Consider the following 26922-nt stretch of genomic DNA (forward strand, 5'->3'; position numbering starts at 1 on the left):
CTGTTATTCTTAGCTAGAGGGAAATAATAAGATTGGCAGGGATGGTAAGGATTAGCTTAAACATGACATCATTCAATACTCTAAGAAAAACCTAGTGAGAATATATGCTAATGTTTTATATAACTTTTTAGATACAACTAATGGGTTTCCAGATATAGTGCCCATCCATCTGGTTATTTAATCTGAGAAGGAAATACTCTGCTGCGCTTGTGAATAGTTCCCAAGTTTTGTTTTGCATCATGAGACCTGATGCACTCTCTAATTCTGATCTTCACATCATCTTAACTCTTTTCTGGGAGCCAAATAAACCTGCCCTGTAAGGCACTGAGCCCAGCAATGTGAGGTTTGCATTGTCAGTAACTTCCTTGCTGCTTTACAGGCTGGCTCCAGCCTTTCCCCTTAGCTGCTGCATTTTATTGAGAGCAGCCAGGCCTGGTGACAGCAGCTGCCATTCACTTGTGTTGGAGGTTATTTCCAGGACCATTCAGCTTCATGGTGAAAGCTCCCTAAAGAAAGTTAGGGAAACTCCACTTGCCCTGCACAGGATGTGTCTCTGTGTTGAAGACCCAGCAGCCTCGTGCTTTGTGCCTCAGCTGACACATGAGCTTGACAAACACATGACTAAAAAGGGCTGACGTGGCTGAGGCTTCCCACTATGGTGCTTATTCTAGGGCCAAAATGGAGCTTTTAACTATTTAAATTGTCCTGAACGTGTTCTAAGCCCGTGCCACTTCTGCCTGTCCCACAGGCTTTCACCCCAGCCTGAGGCTGTTTGCCATGGACCTCAGGGAGCAGAGAGCACTGGGTGGTGACCCCAGCCCCCTCCTCCAGGAAGGGCCGGGCTGCACTCTAACTCCCCTTCCCAAAGGCCAAGGAGGGAGCCTGCTGGGCACAAACATCTGTTGTTGCTGAGGCTATCAGAAGTCCTAGGAGAAGAACCTCGTTAAAGTATAAACCTAAACTTTGTCCTCTGCAGTGCAGGTCAAAGTACCCAATAACTATCTGAGGTATGTGCCAGAAGTGCCATTAAACACCTCGTACACCCAGCCACTTAATTTCCAATTGTCCCCTGCCTTTTCATGTTGCCTTTTTTATTGCGCTTTAAACTTTCTCATATTTGTAGAGTGACAGCATGAAAGCCAGGGTACCTCACCTGACCAAGTTTTAGTCATGAGATTGCAGTCCTAATTGTTAGCAGGGATCAAAAGAACAAAACACCATGACATCTTACTGAAGTGTATATAAGAACAGACTGTATCAAACTCTTTTATAAAAAACCCCCAACCTTACTGTCCACTAATTATCATCTCTATAAATGGGTAAATGTGGAAGCTTTTTGTGATTAAGCGCCTTAAATTAACTTTTAAAATGAGGTATTCAGCTGAAAGCTTCTTTTTACTTTTCAATGTTTCCTCTACAAAAATACATCCAAACATTATTTTTATTAATAAAATGATAAAAATGTTTTGAATTTGATTTATAACACTAACACAAAACATTGAGTATGTGTATTAAGAAGAAAGATAAATAATAATTGCTGCTGGAAAGTATTTGAAACAGAAAAGCTCCCTCCCCATTCTTTAGGCCTCAGCAATCTTCTTCACTGAGAGTTTTTCATGGAGCTGGATCCAGAAGGCATATTTCTCTACTCTCCAGCTGACAGATTCATTTGAGACTGGTGCCAGCAGCAGACATGGCCCTCAGTGAGACCAGAACTGCCCCAGGGCCACAGAGGAAGGAGGGGAATGTTGTAGGCAGGGAAAGGGCAAAGACTAATTTTTATTATACCCTTTATGATAATTATTAAAAGCCTCAATGAAATCTATATCCTACAGTAAATCTGGGTAATGAGCAACAGTAGTGTTTGAGAGAATTCTCTTTCTCCCTCACTGCACATGCTGCAGCTTAAGCTCAGCTGGGAGCTAAGCCCCACAGAGCTTCTCAATCCCCCCAGAGAGAACTGGAAAGTGAGAAAACTCAGGGGCTGGGATCAAGACAGGTAATAGGTTAAAGCAAAAGCTGTGCACACGAGAGAAGCAAAACAGGGAATTCATTCACCACTTCCCACAGGTAGGCTGGTGATCAGCCCTCCCCAGGAAAGGGGAGATGATGGTGACTTGGGAAGACAAACACCATCACTCTGAACATCTCCCCCTTTTTCTCCTTCCCCCAGCTCTACATGGTGAGCATGACACCCTCTGGTTTGTGATAGGCCTTGGGTCAGCTGGAGTCAGCTCTCCTGGCTGTGCTCCCCTGGACTCCTCAAGGTGTGAGAGGCAGAAGTAGCCTTGCCTCTGCAAGCCCCGCTCAGCAATAATGCAACATCCCTGTCTTATCAACAGCTTCCAGCACAAATCCAAACCACAGCTCCACTCCAGCTACTCTGAAGAAAATCAACTCAATCCCAGCCAAAGCCAGCACACCTGAGAACTGGCTGCTGGAGACAGAGTCACATCTGGCACAACCTCCACAGCTTGGCATAAGCAAATTCCAAAGTGCAGCAGACATTCCTGTGCTGTGCTGCACTTATGGCAAGAAGCGTGCTCAGCTCTGTGGGCAGTGGCTACTTCTGGCTTGGGCCAAACAATAATTTGGAAATAACACAGCGTGAGCAGTGCAGACTTCCAAAGGACAAAGATAACAGGGTATAACCTCTAATTGCTAAAAACAGTCTCATCATTACTATCTTGTTATCCAGTAATGAAAAAGTTGTTCAGATACTCTAGGTGTTATCTAGAGCTAAGAGCCCTTTTCTGTTTAATTTCACCATGTGGCCCACTGATACTACTGATATGAAAATCTTCAAGTTTTAACTACAAATAATATGTGGCTGCACAATGGTTTCAGTTGATTGTCATCAAGGTCTCTGCAAAAGAAAAGCACAGACTCACTACATCACTGCACTGACGCCCACAAGCTTGCAGGGTATGAATTTGTGCTTTTCACTGAAGGATCCCAGTGCTTTTCAAATAAATCTTTAAGCTCTATGGCCTCCCCATTTCTTTCTACATTGATTTTAACACAAAGACAATAAAGCTGCTTTGTTACAGAACCACACACAATGAAAATAGTTAAAAAAAAAAGAAACAAAATCACTGTTTGAATACAGCTTTAATACAAAAAGTTTATTTTCTCTATTAGTCAAGTTAACTGATGATAAAAATAGTTAAGAGTTTTTCTCCTTTTTGGCCTTAAAATTCTGATCTGGTTGCAGCTGTGCTTTAGGGTACAGGTCCCTTGGCAGACAGGGTTGTAGCTGTTGTAGTTCCTCACATCCAGGGTTCCCATCCTTCCCAGACTCTGCCAAGAATATTGGGGTCTGTTGCTTGATCGATGAGGCATCTCACTTGGGTCTCCTCTGAGAGTCCATCCTCTGGCTCTTTGGCTCTGATATCATGATTGGAGTTACCACGAGCCACAGCTGCAAAATCATTATAAGCAGGCGACCTCTCATGGCCCAGGCGCAGCTCATCGCTGAAATCGAGAACACAAAAATAAGCTCTTACTAAAAGAAACAAGCAAAGAATCTGAGATGGGTTTTTAAATACAAAACAGCACTTGAAAAATAAAGCTTGAATTGAGATCAAGACGTTGAGGCTGCTCAAGAGCTGTAGAAGGCTTGGCCAGTGAAGACTGGTGGTTTCAGGGGTCCTTTACTAGTGGGTATTCACCATAACATGCCAGTCTTGTCAAGGGTCTCCAGCTGAAAGAAGGATGCAGCAGTTCACATCCAAGCTGTTGATCTCTTTACCTGCTCTCCTGATTTGTGCCTGTAACAAGTATTTTGCTGCCTCTTCCAGTCCAGCCTTGACCGCAAAAGGGACTCCTCCCAAGTCCTGCACTTTTCAATATTTGTATGGTTTTAAAACAGGCTTGCTTTCTTTGCTTTTCTGTCTTTCCCCTGATTAATCCAAAATGACTTTTTAAGAGAGGATGGAAGGGATTAATTGTACTTTTAACTGAACTTAAAAGACATTCTGGCTTGAGCCAGACTTGACTAGACTGACATAAATAACCTGAGAGTGCCACCAGATTTGAATTTGATGTTTCTCATAAGCAGCTTTCCTCCATGCCTCCCCTACTGCTGGTACAGGTTCCTTTTCAAGCAATCCTCCATCAGGAGCATGTATTAATTTAAGTATTATCCCCACCCTGAAAGCAGTGGAGACAAACATAAAGAACAGAGGGACTGAGGAGTATGAGATTGAGCAGCCTGACAGGGAGGGGAGGCATATGTTGCCAGGAGCAATAAAACTGCTCAGAAGGCCTGAGCTGGAGCAAGAGAACTCACAAGGAGATATCTGGTGTTTTGGCTGGCAGGGTGATCCAGAGAGCTTGTACCTGGACCAAAATGATTCTGACAGAAGGTTTGCTGAAATTTTGCCCTGTCTGTCTCTTCTCTTTTCCTAGCCTCCATTCTATCCAAAGGGAGCAAAATCTGACTCAGGAGCCTTCCAAAGCTCTTAGTGAAGCAGTTTAAAGCAAAAGGACAGCATCTTACCAAGTGATTATTGCTGGATTGGCACCTGTAAGCTTTCTTCTGACATAGTTAACCTTTTGCAAAGGGTACCAGTTTACTTCAGATGTGTTTATTTCCTTAATCCACGTGCCTCCTTTTTTCAGCTGTCTTTGTTCAAAGTTCTAGGGAGAAAATATATTTGTCCTATTTATCATAAATCACACACTAGAAAAAAAGCTTTCAAGCTGCAGATATAGCAAGTCAAGCCAGTATCTTAACTGCAGATGCAGTGGAGGACAAAGTAATGAGACAATACCCAACTTGCCTATGACTTTAATTTACAACTGAAGTTGCTGAAGTGCAACTAGTTTCAGATTTCTTTTCTCTGTAACTGTTAGTTTGATATATACAGTGCTGTTTATTTAAGAGATTGAATGCAGAAAGTTGAAAATATTTATGCTGGTGCCATAAGTGGCATAACATGATCAAAAGTTATCCACGTCTTTAGGATTATCATGAAAGATAAAGAACAGTACACTGATAACACAGACATATGCTACTATTTTTTGTGCATCTATACAGAATTCTGTCATTTTAAATACTTTTAAATTCAGTTTCTCTGAGAACTTAATAAAACAAAGAAAGATAAAAGGAGTACTGAGAGTGAGCCTCAAGGAATACTTCCCTTTTCATCAGTTGTATTCTTATCATAGTTTAAGAATTTCCACATGAAGAAAAATGAAAGAGGACAAACCCCCACCTTCCAGTCCAAAGAAGGCTCTTTTACAAACACATCCATGGTGCTGATGAGGAGGTCTGGATCTGAGCGATAAGCCCTCAGGGCATGCACCATCACGCTGTAAATGAGTCCCCACTCTTTCACTGGCATCATCAGATTAACGAACTGGCGTGTCAGGCGAAAGGGCATCAACTCTGGCACACTCAAAAACTAGCCAAGGGGAAGAACAGTCAAAAGAAAACAAGAAGTAAGAAGCCTTGGAACTGAAGGATTAGATGGGAATATTTTTTTATTTTTAAGCTTTGAAACCCTCTTTGTCACTTCACTGAAAATAACGTGCAAAAGTAGAACTGAACCAAGTTGTGACATCAAAGGTCTAGTCATAAGTATTGAGTGACAGTGGCTGAATCCACAGTTGAACCATGTAAAACACCGTCATACTGACTCTGTGGAGTTCTGTAGCTCACTGCTTGTCTGAGAATATCTGGACTCAGATATTTTATTAAATTGACTAGAAATTAATTGTAAGGATTATTTATTAATTGTAAGCACCAGAACAATGGCAACTGAAGAGCACCAAATTTAGTACCGAGAACACACGCATTAATGCACATAACAAATGCAAAAGCTGTAACAAATGAGGTGAAAACAAATACCTGTGTGGCTGCACCAAAAGCATAACCAAAGTCTATTCCCACCATGCCTCCTGTCTCCTTGTTAATCATGAAGTTGGACAGATGCCGGTCTCCAATCCCAAGTATCCAGTGGCTGATGCACATCAGTGCGTGCGAGCTGGCAAAGTGGGAGCGCAGGGCCAGGAAGGCCTCGGGAGAGGTGCTCATCTTCACAAAGGCTCGCCTTAACAAAAACAGAATTCCCTCGTTGAATGCAGACTAACACCAACATTCCTTTCACAGCGCCCAGCCATCAGCAGCACTTACCTCAGCAGGTCTTCTGGAACGCTGCTCTCCCTGCTTTTGAAGGATGTGACTGCTTCTGTACGGCTGGCATTCCTGCAAAGTAGTGGAGAAGTAAAGGTGGCTGCTGAGGTAACGGCCTGCTGGATGTTGGAAGTCAAGATGGGCAGAGTCCAACAGCATGAAGTTTTAATAAGTCCAAGTACCGAGTTCTACATTTTGACCACAAAAATCCCCCACAACGTTACAAGCTGGGGACAGTGTGGCTAGACAGTGTTCAGGTGGAAAGGAACCTGGGGGTGCTGGTCAGCAGCTGGTTGAATATGAGCCAGCAATGTGCCTTGGTGGCCAAGAAGGCCAATGGCATCCTGGCCTCCATTAGGAATTGTGTGGCCAGCAGGAGGAGGGAGGTCATTCTTCCCCTGTGCTTGGCACTGGTGAGGTCACACCTTGAGTGCTGTGTCCATTTCTGGGCCCCTCAGTTTGGGAAGGATGTTGAGAGGCTTGAGCGCATCCAGAGAAGGCAACAAGGCTGGTGAGGGGCTGGGAACACAAACCCTGTGAGGAACATTCGAAGGAACTGGGGGTGTTTAGCCTGGAAAAGAGGAAGCTTAGAGGTGACCTTATTGCTCTCTACAACTTCCTGAAGGGAAGCTGTAGACAGGTGGGGGTTGGTCTCTTCCACCAGGCAGCAACTGAAAGAACCAGAGGACACCATCTCAAGCTACGTCAGGGAAGGTATGGGTTGGATATCAGGAAAAAAATTTTCCCCAAAAGAATAATAAAGTACTGAAAAGCTCTTCCCAGGGAGGTGGTAGAATCACCATCTCTGGATGTGTTTAAAAAAAGACTGGACATTACACTTGGTGCTATAGTCTAGTTGAGGTCTTAGGGCATAGGTTGGACTTGATGATCTTAGAGGTCTCTACCAACCTCATTACTCTGTGATTCTGTGTACAGCAGCATGCAGTGCTTACTCCAGTAAGCAGTACAGGAAGGCACCAAGGGCTCATCCCCCCAGTTTTATCTGATTTTACAAGTGGCCCATCCTCCCTCTTTCTCCCAGCAGTTATTTCCAAGAATGACATTTCTAAATACAAAAGAGTATGTGGTTTCATGTATTTTCCTCCAAATTAAGTTGATGGGTTAAGTTTTAATAAAGCAAAACAATCATGTTCTTTCTGGCTGGACAGTCTCTTCCAAGCAGAGGAATTAAGGCCCCAGTTACATCTCTCAGCAGCAGGCTGAGGCTATCCTGACACTAGAGAGTAGTGCAGCAGAGGGGAAGCAACAGAACTAAAGAACTGGTGCTGAGGGACTCATGCCATGCAGATTTGGGGAAGGAGGCTTTGTCCTAGCCCATATCCAGTTCTGAAGGCTTGTGAGAGCTGACATGTGCTGGGTGCTTTCCTTCCAGTCTACTTCCCTCTGAAAGGAGCAGAATTGAGAAATAGAGGACAGCCCTTTGGTGCAGCAGACTGGAGATGAGTGGGGGTGACTGGGAATTACTTCAAAAGCACATTCTGGATCTGAATACAAATATTAATTCAGTTAAACAAGTCAAAGTTTTCCTTTAAAAAGCAAGACACTTGGTTAAGCAGGTTATGAGCTTATAAGAAATGCTCTGGACACTTCACTTTACAGAGCTAGATCCAGGTAGGTGTGGAAATTCCTCTGAGAGGATGCTCAAGCTGGGACCTAAACCATCAAATATTCTTAAATTCTCAGTGAATCATGGTGATTTTCTCTATCCAAATCCAGCAGATGCTTGGGCTCTGAGGCAGCCTACCTAACTGCATAATCAGGAACAAGACGCCTAGAAAATAAAGTTGAAGAGCAGCATCTGCTTCTAGACACTTCCTAAAGGAAGTGAGCAAGCTTCTGGAAGCAGTCCTGTACTCTGGTAGGATTTTTGGCAGGAGGAATTTTGCAAAGCATCTCCAGGAAGACAAAGCAGTAAAATGAGCAAAAATCAGCTCTAGCCATCATATCATAATGGAGATCATACTTTTTTTCCCCTGGAATTTCTACATCTGTGTGTGTGTGCACACTCTAGCTTCCATATTTCCCATGCAGCTCTCTTTTGAAACCTACCTGTACATAGCATGGTATCGAGAGATGCCCTGTGCTTTCCCACCCATCCTGGACAGCCACTCAGAATAGGTAGCACGAGGTCCTCTTGGGCTAGGGACCAAAAAAGAAAAAAGCATCCATGATTTCCCTGTACGATCTCACCACTCTCTGTTTGGTTATCCACAGGCTGTGTGCTGCCCTGACCCATGAGATTTTATGCAAAGGAAAAGTCATGAAGTTACAGCCTACATTAATTTTAGCCTTGCTATGGAAATGAAGTTTATACAGAGTACAGGCTGATCCATTCATCTGTTTTTCCCCAGCTTTGAACACACTTCAGTCATATCTGACAGAAGATTAGACATCTCAAAGGTGTAAATTTGTCAATAGGTACTGTAAGTGCCTCCAGAAGAAAGATCCAAAATAATTTCTGGAGGGAGGGAAAGTTATTTTTGACACTCTTGTAGCCTTTGAGAAGCATTATGTAGTCTGCCACAGTACATGCTGCCCTTTGTCCTTCCAAAAGGGCAGGAAATGCAGGAAGGCAGTTTGGTATCTCCTCAGAAGGCTCACGAGAGGAGGATTGGGTGCTTGAACTTGGGGTATTAATCCATAAGAAGCCAGTATTCATTAGTTGCACTGCTTATGAAATAATTTGATATTTTTCTCCCATCTTAACTAAATACATCAGACTTAAAACTTCTATTACTCAACTTAGCAGAGCAGCCACCTCCTCTCTTCCTTCCAAAGCATTTTTTGAGATAGAAAATGCCATTTCCATTTAAAAAGCATTTATCAGTTACAGACTGTAGCCCATCACTTTGGGATAAAAATTCAGAAAGTTGTTCCCCCCCACCCCAACCAAAATTTTCCTTTGTGAGTGCTGTCACTTAACCACAGCTCATTATAAACTGTCTTAATTGTCTTGACTGAATAACACACAGGAAAATATTAAAGTCTATATACACAATAAAGCAAAGGGTATTCTTTTAAAATAAATTACGACCTGCTTTTAGAAATACACTGATCTTCTACACTGAGCATATTATAAATTTCCTCCCTCACAAGATGGTTCCATGTGAGTCTTCTTTCACTTTCCCACTCAGTGAATTGAGATCAACATAACATCACTGCTGTTCACAACACTGAATCAGACAGCAGTAATGCAGGAACTCTAGCAGTTCCTAAACTGCTCACAAATCAAATAACCATAGACATAAACACTCTTTGGAGTCCAACCTCCACGCTGGAGTTTCCTCCAACCTGCCCCATAAATGTTAACTAGTAAAAATAAATGGTGACAACAGTCAGACAAACCCAAACAGAGATTATGTAACTGAGAACCACATTTGTAAATTAAACCACATTTCTAAATTCCAGGACAGAACTAGGCTGAAATGCCAGAATGAAATCAATTTTACAAATATTCAACCTGCAATTACAATCATGAGAATGCAATACAATTTATTCAAATCCAGCATTTGTATCCAGTCAGAGAAAGTGCTCTGTTACAGCTGAGTTCTGTGCATTTGCTGCCAAGTTCCTTCCCCCATCACTGACTCACTGCTGAACCCAGCTTCTCAATAGCTCTGCCTCTACTCCCTTCCCCTGCCCCTCATTGACCTAAGTCCATTTCCTGCCTGATCAAATCAAGAGATCAAAATCCTCTGCTTGTAAAATCAATCTGCTGATAAGGAAATGGTGATGATAATGACGTCACACAGGATTATAATTATAAGTCTCTTGTTTAAACAAGCTGGGTGGAGGATATTCCAGCTACAATGGCACTCATTAAACAAACAGTTGCCAATTACTAATTTGGGTCAGGAAGTACAAACTGCCTCCTTGCTTATAAATGCTTTTCTTTTATTCTTTAATTGCAAAAAAAAAAAAAAAAAAAAAAGAAAATCCTGCCACAAGACTGTCAGTTATCCAAAAACCCATTAGTAGTGGTTTCTATTAGAGCAGACAGTTAAACCAAGCATCACCTGTAATAGTTGATATCTTCCTCTTCAGACATGCTATTTTTAAGGAATTCTTTTAAGGTACAAGTATTTTCTAGCCACTTGATGAGTCCCAGCCTGAAACAAAGTAAGTCAGAGATAACAAGTAGCTCAGAGCTGAACTTTAGAGGAACACCACAAATGGGAAGCAATACATTCTACTGCCTGTTAAAAGAAGGTTAAAAGCCACCTATTTAAATATACTCTGAAAAACCAGTTTCCAGACAAAGCAATTTCAATGTTGTTTAAAAGGAAAAGGAAAAAAAATTAAGCCAAGGCATTGAGCACTCTCAAGATGAATCTGGCATGCAAAAGTCTCACTTTCCAGCATCTCAAAATGAATAGATGCTAACAAAAGGATTTCTGTTCCTTCAAGATAAATGCCTACCTTGTTGTCATAGGGATGACCTGGTAAGTTTTTAACTGCATATTTCTTTGGCTACATGTAGCATCTTGGGAAAGGATAATGTTCATTACATCAAACAGCTGCTCAATGCGTTGGTCTTGTCGCAGGTCTTCGCCACCTTTGACAAGAAAAGGATATTCCCGCTCATCGCTGCCTCGGATCGTTATACGTTTTGGCTTCCTCAAGGACTCCATCACACTTATCTTGGAAAAAGACAGGAAAAAGAAAAATATTTGTGACTGAAGACTTGGTCTTACAGAATCATTACTGGAATTAAGCATATCTGTCATTCCTAGATGACATAATCAAGTTACTCAATTATAGCAGAAAAACAAATGCCCACATGCAGCCTTTCCTTTGTATGCTGCAAGATGTGTAAACAAGCAATGACCCTGCTACTACCAAATTCTTCAAATGCTACATGGACACAGATTTATACCACACAGGATCTTGACTCAATCTTAAAAACATACCCGTTCATCAAATCCAGAGATTTTTGCGTGGTACTCTGGCAGTGGTTTCCCTTTTCCGTCGTACTGACCTGAAGTGGCAGGGGAAAAAAAAATATTAGTACATAGCCTGATGTTATTTTAAAGTGTGTTTAACACCGGAACACACATCCAAATGTTTTGTCAAACTGGTAGAGTGACAACTATGAATAAAATATTTTTAAATGCATAAAAAAGATCCAACATACACATAGCATGATTTTATCTGTGAATTACTGATATTCTCTCTTTGTTTAGCTGTTAGAATTGAGCTCTTGCTGGTTTCAGAAGACACAACCTTTTTTGTACTAGATTTAAACATGTATTAGATTTATATATCAGATTTCATGGAGTCAGGCCTTTAGAAAAATACTAAATTTTTAGGTAAGAGATACAAACTTAGATACAATTTTAAAAATCAGGACTACGGCTTAAGAATGGATTTAAGAGCTAAAGAATGAATAGAATTATTTCAAGTAAGGCCAGATCAGGCTTAAGGCCAGAAAGAAGGGTCATATAGCCAATATAAGAAATAAAGCTCAAGAGCAACTTTCTTGTAAGGGACAATTAACCATTGACACTGAACAGGAACTTACCAGGAACCTCCAGTTCACTCCTCAAGAACTCAGCTTTGAATTCGCTCATCCATGGTGAACATTCTTTGAGGTTCCCAGGTTCTTTATGGGTTTTGATCATTTTTGAGTGGAGAGAATTTGCAATTGCATCGAAGTCACTAGTCTTCATATTCAACAGTTCTGAACCACCTCTGCCAAAATGATGATCCAGGTCCTTCCCAAAAGCCTAACAATCATTTATAGAAAGGAATCCTGTTAACACAGTGCTAGAAACTACCCAAGAGAACCAAAAGGGCATCTTCCTATCTATAGACATGGCTTGTCTAGATATTAGGGAGAAATTCTTAATATAAAACAGAACAGGTTGCCCAGAGAAGTTGTGGATGCCTCATTCCTGGAAGCGTTCAAGGCCAGGTTGGAAGGGGCCCTGAGCAACCTGGTCTAGTGGGAAGTGCCCCTGGCCATGGCAGAGGTGCTGGAACCAGATGATCTTTCAGGTCCCTTCCAATCCAAATCATTCTGCGACTCTATGAAATGTTTTACATGTTTTATTTACTATTGGATTTATTATTCGTTGATTTATTACAGCCTAGCAATAATTTTGGACATAGAATGCATAAACCCATATTTTAAACTATTTTAAATATCCTGATACAGGAAAAGAGCAAAGTTTTGGACACAGATCCATTTAATGAACAAAGTAAGTATTATCTACAAATAGTTAACTGAACTGACTTCCTGTATTCATAATTCAAGGTTCTAAAAAAAACAAATGTTCCTTCTCGGACTGGGTATTAATGGCTTGGAAAGATGGGGGCTTTTTATTGCCTGATCATTTTTCTACCAAGCTCTGAAGACACAGCTATTTCACTAAAATAAATGAAAATGCAAAAAACATTATCCTTTTGAGGAGACTGCTACAGTCAAAAATCATCTTTATCACTAAATCTATTTCCAGATTATGAGCCTGAAGTACTCCATGTAGTAGAGCAATTTTGTGTCAGTCAAAGGAGACAACTTGTTTTTTCCACCAGTAAGGACACTAGAAATGATACAGTCATTTTCACAGCACACTTTGTTTCTTCACAATAATGCATCATGAAAGCAAAGACTTCAGAGCCTGTGCACCATCACCTTGACTCTCTTCTGCAGCTACTCTCTGCTCTCCCTCTTCCCCTTACCAGAGGGGAACAACCCTGATATCCCTCTCCAGCACCTCCCTTGCTCTTCTCCCTGTATCTTCTAACACTGCACATTTCAGCGTTTTAAAGAGCCATGGATTTTTTTTTTTTTTTTTTTTTTTTTTTTTTTGGTGTGGGCATACATATAATCCAAACAGCCTTTGTGCTTATGCCTGCTATGTCCCTTGCTGTGCATGTACCCCATATAGCTGCTCCCCTCTCCCTACCCCCACCCGTCACTGGCACATCCTGCACATTCTTATCCCCCACTCTTTAGTTTGAAGTCATTATCATCAAAGACCCATCTTATCTCACAGCAACACATTCAGAGGGCTAGTGTGCCCCTAAACTCCCAATTACCCTTTCTGCTTCATTATCACCTCACCTCCTCCCGACTCCACCTTACTCTCATCCTCCACCTTTCCCACTCATGGGGAAGGAATCTCCCTACAGACACCCGGGTTAGTTTATCTAATGCTAATGTGACATAGGATGGCCACAACGGGAGACAGCTGGATTCACCCCGCCCTGGCCACGGGGCTATGCACACACAGTACAGGCACACAGTCAGGACCTCCTTCTACAGGAGTATCACTCTCCTGCCCTCAGCAACTTGCAGCTCAGGGATTTCTGTACCAGGGAGTGTGCATTTATATGCAAAAGCTCTTAAAGCACTGCTCCCTCTCCTTGTTATTGCCTACTTGCTGTTTGAACCCATAAAAGCACCTAACACCCTGCAGCAGGAGTTCAGCACCTAAGTGTGCACTGAATGAGGAAACACTTCTCACTGGTCTGAACCTGCCACTTCCATAGAGCATTTACTTCCTGTTCGGTGCTCCTGATAGTATCATAGAATTTCTAGGGTTGGAAAAGACCTGTAAGTTCACCAAGCCCAACCATGGGACTGATGTTAAGAGCTTTACTGTATCTGGCACCATTGCATCTTTTCCAGCTGGAGGAATGCTGAAGTTGCTTGTGCAGTGGTTACTCTGCACCTCTGATTATTCTTGCCACTTTGAACCTCACCCAATTTTACTGTATCTGTGCCGAGAATACTGCAGATGAGAACTATGATGTTTAAGAAGCCAGAGTCAGAGAAGGCTGCCATGCCATGTTTAGCTCTCTATTCTTAATAATGATGAATATTTGCTTTTCTTTCTTAAATACCCTTGAGTTTTCACAGCTGATGTTTTCAAGGAACCATCACAGTTCAAGATTTAGTTCTTGAACTGCAGTAGTCATCTAAAATATGCAGAATTTCTATATGATACTAGGGTAATTACATTTTCTTGCCGCATGTGTCACCTCATTTTCTATGCTGATTTTCACCACTTTGGAATTCAGTCAGTTTTGTAAAGTCTTTAATTCTTCATAGTTGTAACTCTTCTGTATAAGTAACTTCGTATCAGCAGCAAATCTGAGTAGTATAATACAGCAAAACTCCCTAAGGTGCTCATAAATCCTTGGCAGCAGGGAACAAAAAACAAAGCCAGATTCCCACGGATGATTAGAGGCTCAGGTCCTAAGAACCTGGCAACATTCAGGACAGGAGAGGTAGAAGCTGTGTAAGACAGTACATTTATCCCTGCAGGGCAGTTAGAAGTGGAAAGTGAACGATGTAAGTCCGTGGCTTCTAGCAAAGAAATCCCAGTCCTGTACTCCTGACTAGATCAAGTCTCATCAAGTCCTGCAGCACCTGTAAAAGCTGTAATCTGGTTCCCTCTTTTGACTTTCTATTGCCTTCTAGAAATGCCATGATGCCAACACTACCCAGTAACCACATATACCTGAATAAACCTTTTCCTCATCATTCCAAGGCCAGGACTCTCCAAATTTCCCAGATTCTTGTACATTCCTTCATACATTTCCTTAAGCTTCTTTTTGTTTCTCTGAGGTTTTGACAACTCATTTCTGACATCCTCAGCCCAATCCTGCAAAGAGAAGAAAACAGATGAGTACTGAGAAAAGATTTATTGACCCTTGCTCTTCAGTAGGCCACTCAGATTGCACTGGGGTTACTGTAGTTACTAATAGTCAAATATTGTGTGTCTTTTGAAAAAAAAAAAGGAGCAACCAAAAGACTGTGGAAATATTTCCCTTTTGTTCTGTGTCTTGATAAAGTGTTTCTACTTTATTATGATAATTATATTTACTGCCATAGTGTTTAGTGCTAAGAAAGCCTCTGTGAGGCCAGGAGTGGCACAAAACACAGGACAAGAATCATTTGGACAAACAAGTCAGAACACAGACAGGGGTGCCCGGAAGGGAAAGGGCATAAGAACACAAGTAGTTGAACACATGTAGTCCAAAATTATAAAGATGGCCATAAATGATAATTCTGTAAGAGTTTCAGAATGATTAAGGAAGACTGACCGTGGGGCAGGGCACAGACCCTGAAGGGGAAAGCTGGAAAGGGCTGGAGCAGAACATCCAGCTGGCACAAGGGAGGGAGTCCATCACCAGTGAAAGCTGCTGACAGTACCCCGACATCATCATCATCATCACCATCATCATCATCAGTTGGTGCTGAGCTGAACCACTTCCTGCAGCTGTGGTGTCAACTGAACTGTGTCAGGCTCCGCCCAGCACTTGCTCTTCTGAACAGAGGGAGAGGAATGAAGGGGAAGTGGGGAAAAATACACTTTACCTTGAAAATCATTACAGGGTTAGAGAGCTGCTCCAGGGAGTGAACAAAATCTTGAACTACTCCTCCTCTATCCAACTTATTCTTGATCCTTTAAAGGAAGAGAAAAATGCATCACAATGCAACAGGAACTACCATCACCACCCTGCTTGCTTATAAGCAACGATCTAGACTGTCTGCTATACAAGAATCTGGTTAAACAATTCAGGTGTAGGTAGGTAAGACTTCCTTAGAATTCCCTCTTGGGCTGCATGACTGTTTATATGTTGACTAAACGTGCCACACAGCTCCCAGTTTTTTAATTATGTGGTCCCACTATGAAAATAGGAACTTGGTGGGTGAGTGGAAAGCATGCTTGAAACAGACACAGGCATTGACCAGCCCATGTGCCCTGTCATGACAGTTACTGAAGGGTGATACTCTCTGTGAAACATGTGACTTAGTATTTTTATTTTAAGCAAAAATTTATTCATCAAATGTATCAAATTTGTGAAAAGAGCAAAAAGACACCCAAAATTTTAAGAGTGGTTCTACAGCATTTTGTGATAGAAACTGATTTTTGCGTGGAGACTAACTCAAGTGTTACTGCATGCCAAAAGGGACAAGGGAAAGCCTGTAAGAGAAGCTGCATGTTGCACACTGAATAAGCAGAGAACACCTCAGCCAAGAGCTGTCATTCCCAAGATAACCTGCATCCATTTCACTGTCCTCTCTGAAGTCTGGTATGAGTGTCTATTCTATTTAAACATACTGCTTCCTCTTGGTATTAGAAAGCTGATAAATGTTCAATACCACAGAATTATAAAGAAAAAGGGGTTGCCTCTCTGTGGTCTTTTTGTTTTATCTTGGGAAAACTTTTAACTTGCAAAGGCCTGGGCACTATATGTTCCCAACACTTCATAAGGTTTCATGCCACCAACCTGAGTGTGCCTGATGCTGACAGAGCTGATGTATTGCATTTCTCTGTGCCTTTAAACAAAAACTCAAGACTACCCTCCAATATTTCTCATGCTCGCTAAAGAAAAGGGTTTGCGTAGGAAAAACAAATTAATCTGTCCACTCCTGAAAAAAAAACCATACAGAAGAGCTACTCCAATTGCAAATTCACCTTTCTACAAACTCCTTGTTCTTGCAGCCAGCTGCAGTATCTTTAAAGCAGTAACTTTCACTGCTGATCATGAAAGGGTAGACGAGTGCCTGGGGGTAGGTATTTGCAATCTCTTCAACAGTATGTTGTACGGCTACTGCTTCATCCTTGTCAAGTAGTGCCATCATCTGGCTAATCCAACCAATAAACTGCCAACAGGGAACTGAAGAAAGCTGCAAAAACAAAGACACTGCTTTCATCTTTGGTCTTCCTCAAAAATATCAAATATAGCAAACAAACAAAACTGCTCCATGGTGCAGCCTGACAGAGAAATGTGAGAAGGAAACAGACAATGTCAACTAGGTGTGCAAAACATCCCCCAATGAAGCACAGATTTAATTATTACTATCACTACTATTACCACCACTACTGCTGCTTAATGGGTTTTCCATCATAAAGACTTGCAGCTTGTTGATCAATATAAGGCTTTACACTCAAACTTGTGTCTTTTGTCTCTGGATGCAATACAATAATTTTTGATCAGCACATACACACAACTCAAAAATCTGAAGGAATTCAATTCTAACACCATTGAGTTAAAGTCTTGATTTGAGTAGAAAATGCCAGGAAGGAGAACACTGAAACTCCTATCGCAGTTTTGTCCTTTGTTCATCTTTAAGCATTTCTAATAGAATTTAATATCAGATTGGCAGTATTTATCTCACAGAAAGACAGAGGATAGGAGCCTGGTGAGCTCCCTCTTCTGATTGAGATTTGTCAGCTTGTGTCAGGTTCTGTTTGAACTATTGATGTTTCTCCATGGCGGCACCTTGTGCACCTCAGCCATTTCTGCTATTTTCTCAGTTCCCTGGGATAATGAATCTGAGTTTCTGCCTCACTTGAGCTCCTTCTCTCAAAGGGCCTGGTGCTCTGGGAGCAGCAGCACAATGACATGGGCTTGGAAAGACAGGCAGGCCAAGGCAGGAACTGGCACGAGTCACAGAGAAGGTCTCAGCTTATCTGTCCCACCACAGCAGGGAAGGCTCGTGCTATCCTGCCATGGAATGGCAATGGACAGACAGGTTGTGGAAAGAAGGAAAGAAGGAAGGAAGTGGGAAATACAAAGTAAGACAAAGCTGTAGTAATCTCTGAAGTGAAGAAGGACAGGAAAAGGTGGGTGACATGGAATGAGTCTGGAAAAGCTGCTGGCTTTCTGCATACAGGAAACTCAGTCTACAGGAATGAGATACATTCCTCACCCTAATGCTAACCACCTTTGTCAACCCATTTAGATTGTTCTGAAGGAAAAAAGACAGAACATACCACAGTTGTTCTCCAGCAACTCTCAAACAAACATTTGGAATCAGAATAATGATAAAAAGCTAAATTTCTAGGAAAAAAATTCTGTCCACATTATTTAGACTCAGTAAGTTACAGAAAAGACAAGGAACAATGATGGGATAAAATTAATCTGATTTCCCTGAAGCAAAACGTACCAGTCTAACCTCTCTATGTATCCCACCCCCACCTTTAAAATTTGATTTACAGCAACATTTGCTGCCAGAAAAATTGAAGCAACTAACCTCTTGTGTCACTAGACCCAATGTCTCTGCTGGATATCTTTCAATTATTTGGAGCAGTCTAGGAAATCTCAGCCTGGCTTCTCTGGAATTCAGTTTTAAAGCTTTTATCATTTTCTCCACCACAATAGCTGGGAACTGCTGCAGATCCACAGTGTTAATTTCTGCCAAGAGACATTAAACAAGAATTATCAGAAACACCATCACTTGTTCCATGTCTTTGATCATCTGAAACATTCATCTTTACAATTTGGTATTTTTTTATCGAGTGTATTTTGTATTTTTACTTTGTTCTCCTTCCCATCTGTTTGAACTGCACACATCTGCAACACATGCACTTGGGGACTGTAAGGATTAGCTTTATCAGGAAGCTGCATCACTGCTGGTATCTTGCCTGCTTTAAAGACAAGGCTGCTGTGGTCTGGGAAGGAACAAGGGAAGCATCTGCTGGATATGATATATTTATCACAAGTAAGAGCAAGACTACAAGTGATCCACTAGTACCAAAGCTAGCAGGAACAGAGGAGGTGAAAAAAGGCATACAAATAATGCTGAACTGGAGGTCAAACTGCTCAGCTTGACTGATAGTCAAGCTGTGCTGCTCACAGAGATCTCCTGGGTACAGCAAAAGCTCACAGATCACACACAAATACCCCTCACAAGCTTAGGAGAAATCCAGACTAACCAAGCAAGCCTTCCTCTTCCCTGCGTAGATACTGGTCACAGAAGCTGATCAAAGTCAGATATGCATCCACAACTCCCACCATGTCCACATGGTCCACGGAGGAGGACTGCACCTCCTCTTCAGTCTTCCTCACAGCACAGCTGAAACATTGAAAAGCCTTCTTGTTCAGACCTGCCAGCACCTGAAATTCAACCATAAGAGGAAAAAACACATATTAGTGCTAAAGTAGCATTGAACAATCCTTTCTGAAACTGGAGCTTTGCTGCAAGTCTTGAGTGGATAAAATTTTAACTGTTTTAAGATGTTCTGGGCAGCTGATATAAAGAAAAAAAATTGGGATGTTATTTCTAGCAGTGATTTCCAGAACTTTACTTTCCACAATTTTCAATGGGAATACATGAACTTAGATTAATCTTTAGATATGTTAAGTGCAATTTTTGTCACTGCAGAAAAGTTAATGTTACTGGAACTTTTGGAAACAGTTAACAGAAAATATAATAAAACTTTCAGGGTTTTTTCCTATTAAGACATATCTACAACATCTGCACTACAGTTACACTTGGAATTTGTGTTAAAAAAGCATGCAAACTATTTTGAATCTGATGCCTTTTTCTCTATTATAAATATAATAATATTCATAATACATTTCTAATGCAGCTCATGCAATCCGTGACTTGACAGGATTCTTTACAGAATTGCAGAAGCATCCAAGTTGAAAGAGACCTTCAAGATCTGTCCAACTGTCAACTCAGCACCACCACAATTACCCCTACACCATATCCAAAAGTGCCACATTCAGATGCCTCTTGAACACTTCCAGAGATGGTGACTCCACCACTGCCCCGGACAACTTACTCCAATGCCTCACCACTCTTTCATTAAAAAATAAAATTAAAAATTCTAGTATCCAATCTGAACCTAACTGGCACAACTTAAGGCCATTTTATCTCACCCTCTCACTTGGAACATGGCAGAAGAGACCAACTCTCAACTCACTACAATCTCCTTTCAGGTGGCTGAAGAGAGCAATGAGGTCTTCCCTGAGCCTCCTCTTCTCCAGGCTAAAAAAATCCCAGTTCTCTCAGCTGCTCCTCACAGGACTTGTGCTCCAGACCCTTCCCCAGCTCTGCTGCCCTTCTCTGGACACACTCCAGCCCTTCAGTGTTTTTGTTGTAGTGAGGGGCCCAGAACTGAACACAGGATTCGAGGTGCAGCCTCACCACTGCCAAGTACAGCAAGACAATCCCTTCCCTGGCCCTTCTGGCCACACTAAATGCTGTAACTGAAATTAAATAGTCAGCGAGGTAAAAGGAGACTACCAGGGTCAGAGTGCTGCTTAATATTAAGCTAAAATAAGGCTAAGCTTCTTAATCTTTCAGAAATCCCTGGTATGGCAATCTTACTCATCTGACACAGAAGAACTTTTATCCTCATCCTTTAGATTGCCTAAAGAAGAACATTCTTAAGGATTAGCTAATAAATGAAGCTTAAGCTTTTGCTTACATTTCTATACACCTGAAAATTTAAAACCTTTTTTGGCAGGAATTTCTTATTGATCTGCTTTACATTTAACAATGATAAAACACAAATTAAGAACTTTTTTGTTGTTGTTTTATACTAATATGGTTCATATTCCCTGAAGTGATCCTGCAATAAAGTTGGGAGAGGAACTTTTCACAAGAGCATGTAGTGACATGTAGGACAAGGAGCAATTGCTTCAAACTGAAAGAGAGCAGGTTTAGATTGGATAGCAGAAGGAAGCTCTTTGCTGTGAGGGTGGTGAGCTGCTGGAACAGGTTGCCCAGAGAAGCTGTGAATAACCCATCCCTGGATGAGTTCAAGGCCAGGCTGGATGGATCTCTGAGCAACCTGGTCTAGTGAAAGGTGTCCCTGCCAACGGCAAGGGGGTTGGAACTAGATGAAACTAGATGATCTTTAAGGTCCCTTTCAACCCAGACCATTCTATGAGTCTATGTATGAGTGTCTTCATGGTAGCTTTAGAAATTAGTAGATATAAGCCAGCAGTGGTACTTCAAATTCTTAATCCATTTGACAGACAAGGAGTCAATGCCACAGCGTGTGGGGCAACTGACAGCAAATATAATTTTAGTTGCAGCACAGTCTAGTACTGTATTCTTCAAATGCACACCTACCCAAAATAGGAAAAGACAACCTGCATATGCTCTGCCTTAAAAAAGTTCCATTTTTTTCTTCCATTAAAATTACCTAGATAAAGTAAGTGTATCAGTATTATAAATATCTCTTTATCAAAGAGAACAGTCTAGGGCCATGAAGCAGGTTACAAATGCCCAGCTGAAATCAAGGCATTCTTTGAGGATCCTAAGCCTTGTCTTGCCACTGTGAATGCATATGCTGTGACTATGTCTTCCTCCTCCACTCAAAATGCAGGTACAGAGAAACACAAGAACATTCTCCTATTTAGAAAGGTTAGAGTGATGCAGAACTTCAGGAGAGCAAAACCTGGAAGAAACAAGCAACCACAGCCTTTTTTTTTTCTTTTTCCCCCCTTTTTTTATCTGGTGCTGCTGGACAAATCACTGCTAATAGCAGACAGGTTTCACATGCTTTGTATCTATCCACAGCCATCACTACATACTGAAGTAGTACTTCGTAGTAATAATGACACTGAAATTACTAAAAGATCTTCCCCTCTCATTTACCTTTTTGGGGTTCTCAAGGCTTTCTCCTGATATTAGTGATATCTTCCTAGCCTTCTCCTTCTCAATTTGCTCAAGACACCTTGGATCCTGACTAAGAGCATTGGCCATGATCTGATACGTAGTACCCAGAAGAAGATTCTGGTTTCGGAAGGCCATTATGTTCTTGCTGAGATAGTCAGATTTGGTATCTTCTGTTGGAATTCAAAAACAAGAGTTGGTAACTGGACAACAAAGCAACTTTGTGAAATAAACAAGGTGAAGAAGCAAAGGCTGTTACCAAGCAGGGAGATGGTTTTCAGCACTGAGAGCACGCGCTCAGGACAGCTGAGGTTGCGGCTGCTGCTGTGAGTGAAGCGGCAATAGGCGTAATTCCACCTCACCAGCCAGTCCTCCCTCCACCTGGCTTCCTTGCGCAAGTCTTTCAGGAGCTTCTTGGCCACTGCAAAGCTGTTCTGTATGCAGATTAAGAGAATTTTCAGACCATGTACCTGAAGGGGCACTAAAACCTGCCCACAACCAAATGAGGGATGAGAAGATTTAAGTAACACAAGTAAAGTCACAGTCAGGCAAAGAGATGCTCACTGCTTGCTGGGTCTCATATTCAGAACTACATTTGTGCTAATGGAGAAGTTTGAATAGCAAAGAGAAGAACAGAGGTTTAAACAACTGAGAAAATCATTCCAGCTGCAGGAAGCATTTAACTGCTCTACAGTAGAAACACATATGGGAAACACAACTTGATTTAAGATATCATTAAGAAAACCACTTATGTTTGTATTTTGATGAGAACTTTCACAGAAGTAACATGAAAGGAAAGCTTACTTTTCACTTATTCCTTCAAGAGTGTATAGTCAACAAAGCAATAATGTTATATTTGCTTATTAGATTGCTTAAAATAAACTCTTGTTAATGACTGCAGATTTCTGAAGCATCTCAGAAGATGGGAGACCTTGACATAATTATTCATCTTGTCTCAAGCTTGAAACACTTAAGACCCATCATCAAAAAGGCTGTTTCAGTCATTTCAACAGCCAGATTCAACCTAAAATTTCTAAGTCACTTAACTTTAATTCTTTGTTAGTGTTAACTAACAGCTGTAAAGAAAAGTCTGAAAAAAAAAGAAATCCTACATTGCTGAATTGCTCATTGAAGTAAATTATATTAATTCAATCAGAATTTGTTTTCTTGTACAGAAGAAATTATTTGTAAATAAGAAGCATAATGCTTGATTGCAAGCATCCCTTCCATTAAAGACTGAAACATTTCAGATACTTTATCTGCCCTTTAGAGTGTCCAAAACCAGCTGTGGATCAAAGGGGACTTCAGGCACATTTCCAGTAATGACAAATTATCCTCATCAACTTTGTAATTAACGTTTATCCTTTTGTTTCTTTCATTGTGGAACCGACTTTCTTGAGCTTTCAAAATGTCCTGGACTGCAGGGTCAAAAAGGGACAAAGTTTGCCCTGGCAAAAGGGTACCACAGAACCCTAAAAGGCTTTTCCAGCTTTTTCTATGTATCTTCTCAGCAAATTGGAAGCTATCAGATAGTATATTCACCTGTTTCCTGGCACTTTCTATCATCTTCATTTTCATATTGAATTTGCAGCTTTTAATCATTGAGTGAATGTTTTCACCCTGTTGATCCACTTCCATTTGGTCACCGGCACTGTATTCTCCATCCACCTCCATACTGTCATTGGCCTGATCTGAGGGAAGTTTCTCCTGCAGCTTGTCAAGAAAGAAACACCTGCACAACAACAGGAGTAGAGATCACTCTGGTATACATTCAAGGAAATTAACGTTCCAAAGTGTTGATCTGCCTAACAGCAAACAAAGCCAATAAAAAATGTCAAACTACAGCTATCAGCTTTAGCAGGGCTAAACACAGGCTTCAGAGATTGGACACTCCCAACAGGGATCAGGTTGACCCTGAGAGCATTCAAGATCTTGTACTGGCAAGATTAGTGTTAGAAAATGTCCATTACAGAGCAGGAGTTCTTGTTAGTTAGTTCCTTTGTGCAAACTATAGTCCCTAAGTTCACCAAGCCATAACTTGCATTTCAGCTTCACAGATGTGCAAACAAACAGGAGTCTCAATTATTTAGTGTGAGTGCCAGGCTGTATTTTATGTCAACCTGCTAGTCAAATGTTTATCACATCAACACATGCCAACATTGAAATCCGTGTTGCAGAACAGACCAGCAACCACACTCACCTTTTGAAAGGGAGTTGCCATGCTGAATCCTGTTACTGCACGACTAGTCCTATTTAATTTAATAGCACATCTCATCATGTAGACTGTTACTCAAAGTAGAGGACAGCACTACACTCTGAAGTGGCACTTGGCACAGCCTTTGTTAGTAATTTAAGGTGAGACTGAGGTTTTCAAAAAGCACATAAAGTGTTTAAAACCCTGACAGCCCTTCAAGTAATAAATGTTTCGAGACTTTTTTCAAAAGTAATACATGCCAGGTATTCTGCCTAATATTGAACTGCAATAAGCTGTTGTGTAGCCATGCTTTCCTGACACCAAGAGATAACAAAATAAATCACACAGCATGGTATGTATCAGCAGCTACTGAAGAAGTTATCACACAGGAAAGGAGGACTAATCCAGATTTTCACTGGAAGAATAAATTGGGACAAAGACAAATGCTACGGCAAGGACAGAAGACTTTCAAATTTCAAAAAGCATTCCAGTGTCTTCAGAGCTAATCCAAAGGAGTCTCCAGAGAGCCTTTGTTCTTTCTAGCAACATCTGCACAACAGAAGTCTCCAATTAAAGCAGTGGTCATTAACTTTCCCATAAACAGGTGAGGCACTGAGAGTGACAGGGCTTGGCTTGTTTTGTATGCTCCCTCATTTTGGAACTGCCCAAGTATTTTTATTCATAACTGACTGGCCTTTTGTGAGGTGTTTCACTGAGCTAAATGCAGCTAATCTACTCAATTACAAGTGAATATGTTTAAGGGCTGCTGAAATGGGCCAGCTTACACAGTGCATATAGTCACTGATGCAAGAAAATGACTAAACTAACAACTATGTTTCCCTATCAAAATAGAATTAATTCCCTGGCCATTTCTCAACCTCCTTTTACTCCTCTCCACAAGTTAGTCACACAAACTCCCCAGTTATACTGAGAAAGCTATTACCACAGTTAAAAAAGGAAAAAAAAAAAAAAAGTAACACATTGGATCAAACCCCTCCCATAGAAAAACAAGCAGCATTAGAAAAAGCACTTCCTGGAACTCAACAGGCAGACAGAACCTAAGCTAACCCAAGAATGCAATTTTACCGATTTGTAATGATATCATCCCAGATGTTCATAGGATCCATTTTAGCATCTGGATATCTGCTTGTCCAAGTTCTGAGAAGTCTCTTAAGGGAAGCCTCTGAAGCTAAGTTACCTAGAAATCAATTGAGAACATTTTAAATGCATCTGCACCCAAACAGCATGAAAAAGGGCTAAACACAATATAGTCTAAAAATCAAACCAGAAAACTGCCATTAAGTAACCCACTGGCATTTCTGGGCTTGCACTAAAAATGCTATTTAGTGATCATCATATCACTTTTGTTTATTGCCAAAGCACAGGGGATTCTGTAAGGACATCTGTGTCAACAGCCACTGGAGATCACCACCAGGTAGTTTCCTTTCCATATATGAACCTGCTGGAACACAGTGGAACTGTTAACTAAATTTACTATCTAATTTGGTTTATGCACATAAATGTGTACTTCATGCCTATGCCAGTAGGAGCAACTTATATACCACATCCATGTTTTCATCTCTGCTAACTGCTACTTACTACCAAAAGTTACTCCAATAAAATAGCTTAGCTTAAAACTTAAACTGACACTTTCAAAAGAGATGCTTAACTCTTATCACCAGAGTTATGCTAACTAAACAATGCAATAGAACACAAAGTTATGTTCAATCCTATCTTATGAAACTGTAATAGGTCCTACTGTCAAGAAGACAGTATGAAGTAATTCCAGACTTATGCTTCTTTTAACAGCAGTCCAGAGATTCAAAGTTCAGGAAACCACAATTACTGAATACAAAAGGAAAATTGCTTGGGAAAAAAAACCAAAAAACTTTACTTCTCTTGGTCATAAAATTGATGAAATCCTGTATTTCTGTCAAAGCTTGTACAGACTGCAGTTTAGTCATTCGACTTTGATATAACAAGGAATCAATGCTGGAGTAGCTCTGAAAAGAAAGGGAGAGAATCAAAGACAGAATTTTAAGCATGGTTCTTTTCAGTGCTCTACAAATTACTGGTCTGATGCTTTTGTATGTTATGCCTTAGAACCCAACCTCTTACAAGTAATTTTATAGCTGATAATCAGAGAGCAACTCTGCTTTGGACAAGCACAGAGGCATATTCTAGCTGCAATTCCTATACTAGGTTTGAGCAAAGTCCTACAGTCTAATCAAAACTCAGTAATGGATAGAATTTGTAACTTCCCAATGCAACACTCTTTGCAAGCTGTCCTTTCTGGGGGCAGGAGGCCCCTGAAAAGATGAGCAAAATAAAATTTTTATTATCTGCACAAGCAATTACTCTGAAAAATGTATAAAAGATAAATTGAGCAAAACAAAAGAAACTAAAACAGGAGAATGCACTCCACTTGGCTCACTCACCTTTCATCATGGCAAGCAGTGAATTTAAAAGAAGATTTGTCACCTGACATGGAAGACACTAACTGTTTCTCTGGAAAGTATTATCTAGCAGCAGTAATAGCAACAGCAATTTCATTGTTCCAGTTTACACAAAAAAACCATACCAGAGATAGAAGACATTATTACCTGCATGAAGATCTGCATGCCATTGCTAATGTAATATTTGGCTCTGTCAAAATCATCTTGCAGGATGTACAGGAGACTGAGTTCTTGGCTGTAGTGCATTTCTATAATGGCTTTCTTCTGTTCTGTCTTCATTGCCTCATCAATAAATGTTAGCAAAGTCTGGTCATTCTCCCCACTGAGCAGTAACTTCAACTTACTGCGTATTATATAGGGCAGATACGTCTCCTACAAAGTGAGAACACAGTCTTTATTTCTAGGAATGGAATAACAGATGATCAAATTTTTTGTCATCTGTGGCAAATCAAATAAATATAAAAAACATTTCGAATTTTTTGAAAGATATTTTCTCCTTTGACAAATTGTTATTTGGTAACAAATCAAAGCAGCCTTTTCCTATAGCTCAAGAAGTCGTTAGTAAATTTTACCAGTTTCAAAATCCATGCTTTGGTAACTCTTAAAATAGGAAAAAAAGTAAGCAACAAAAAGGACTTGCAAAAGGAAGCAGCAGACATTAAAGCTGGTCCTATGGGATCTGCCACAGACTTGAGGTAAAAATTAAACATCAAAATGAACAAGCAGAAGTAATTGT

The 26922-nt window shown here is 40.9% G+C and overlaps 1 protein-coding gene across 3 annotated transcripts in view; it reads right to left on the reverse strand.

Moving 5' to 3' along the window:
• Positions 1-3092: 3092 nt before the first annotated feature.
• PRKDC (protein kinase, DNA-activated, catalytic subunit) overlaps positions 3093-26922 on the reverse strand; it is an 83111-nt gene continuing 59281 nt past the window's right edge. For 2 of the 3 annotated variants that reach the window (XM_018909967.3, XM_009102873.4), the window contains 21 exons: positions 26334-26558; positions 25625-25733; positions 24817-24928; positions 23079-23268; positions 21796-21970; positions 21519-21709; positions 18838-19018; positions 18156-18316; positions 16594-16805; positions 15489-15576; positions 14629-14772; positions 11682-11886; positions 11071-11138; positions 10580-10800; positions 10177-10269; positions 8210-8299; positions 6140-6211; positions 5855-6056; positions 5220-5408; positions 4502-4641; positions 3093-3474 (listed from right to left, as the gene is read on the reverse strand). In XM_018909967.3, coding sequence (XP_018765512.3) covers positions 3270-3474; positions 4502-4641; positions 5220-5408; positions 5855-6056; positions 6140-6211; positions 8210-8299; positions 10177-10269; positions 10580-10800; positions 11071-11138; positions 11682-11886; positions 14629-14772; positions 15489-15576; positions 16594-16805; positions 18156-18316; positions 18838-19018; positions 21519-21709; positions 21796-21970; positions 23079-23268; positions 24817-24928; positions 25625-25733; positions 26334-26558 — 3273 coding nt within the window. In that variant the 3' untranslated portion in view covers positions 3093-3269. The remainder of the gene's footprint in view (positions 3475-4501; positions 4642-5219; positions 5409-5854; positions 6057-6139; positions 6212-8209; positions 8300-10176; positions 10270-10579; positions 10801-11070; positions 11139-11681; positions 11887-14628; positions 14773-15488; positions 15577-16593; positions 16806-18155; positions 18317-18837; positions 19019-21518; positions 21710-21795; positions 21971-23078; positions 23269-24816; positions 24929-25624; positions 25734-26333; positions 26559-26922) is intronic. The other variant, XM_030235757.2, reaches the window with a different exon arrangement.

Source organism: Serinus canaria, chromosome 2 (genome assembly GCF_022539315.1).
Source record: "Serinus canaria isolate serCan28SL12 chromosome 2, serCan2020, whole genome shotgun sequence".
Classification (NCBI taxonomy): Eukaryota; Metazoa; Chordata; class Aves; order Passeriformes; family Fringillidae; genus Serinus; species Serinus canaria.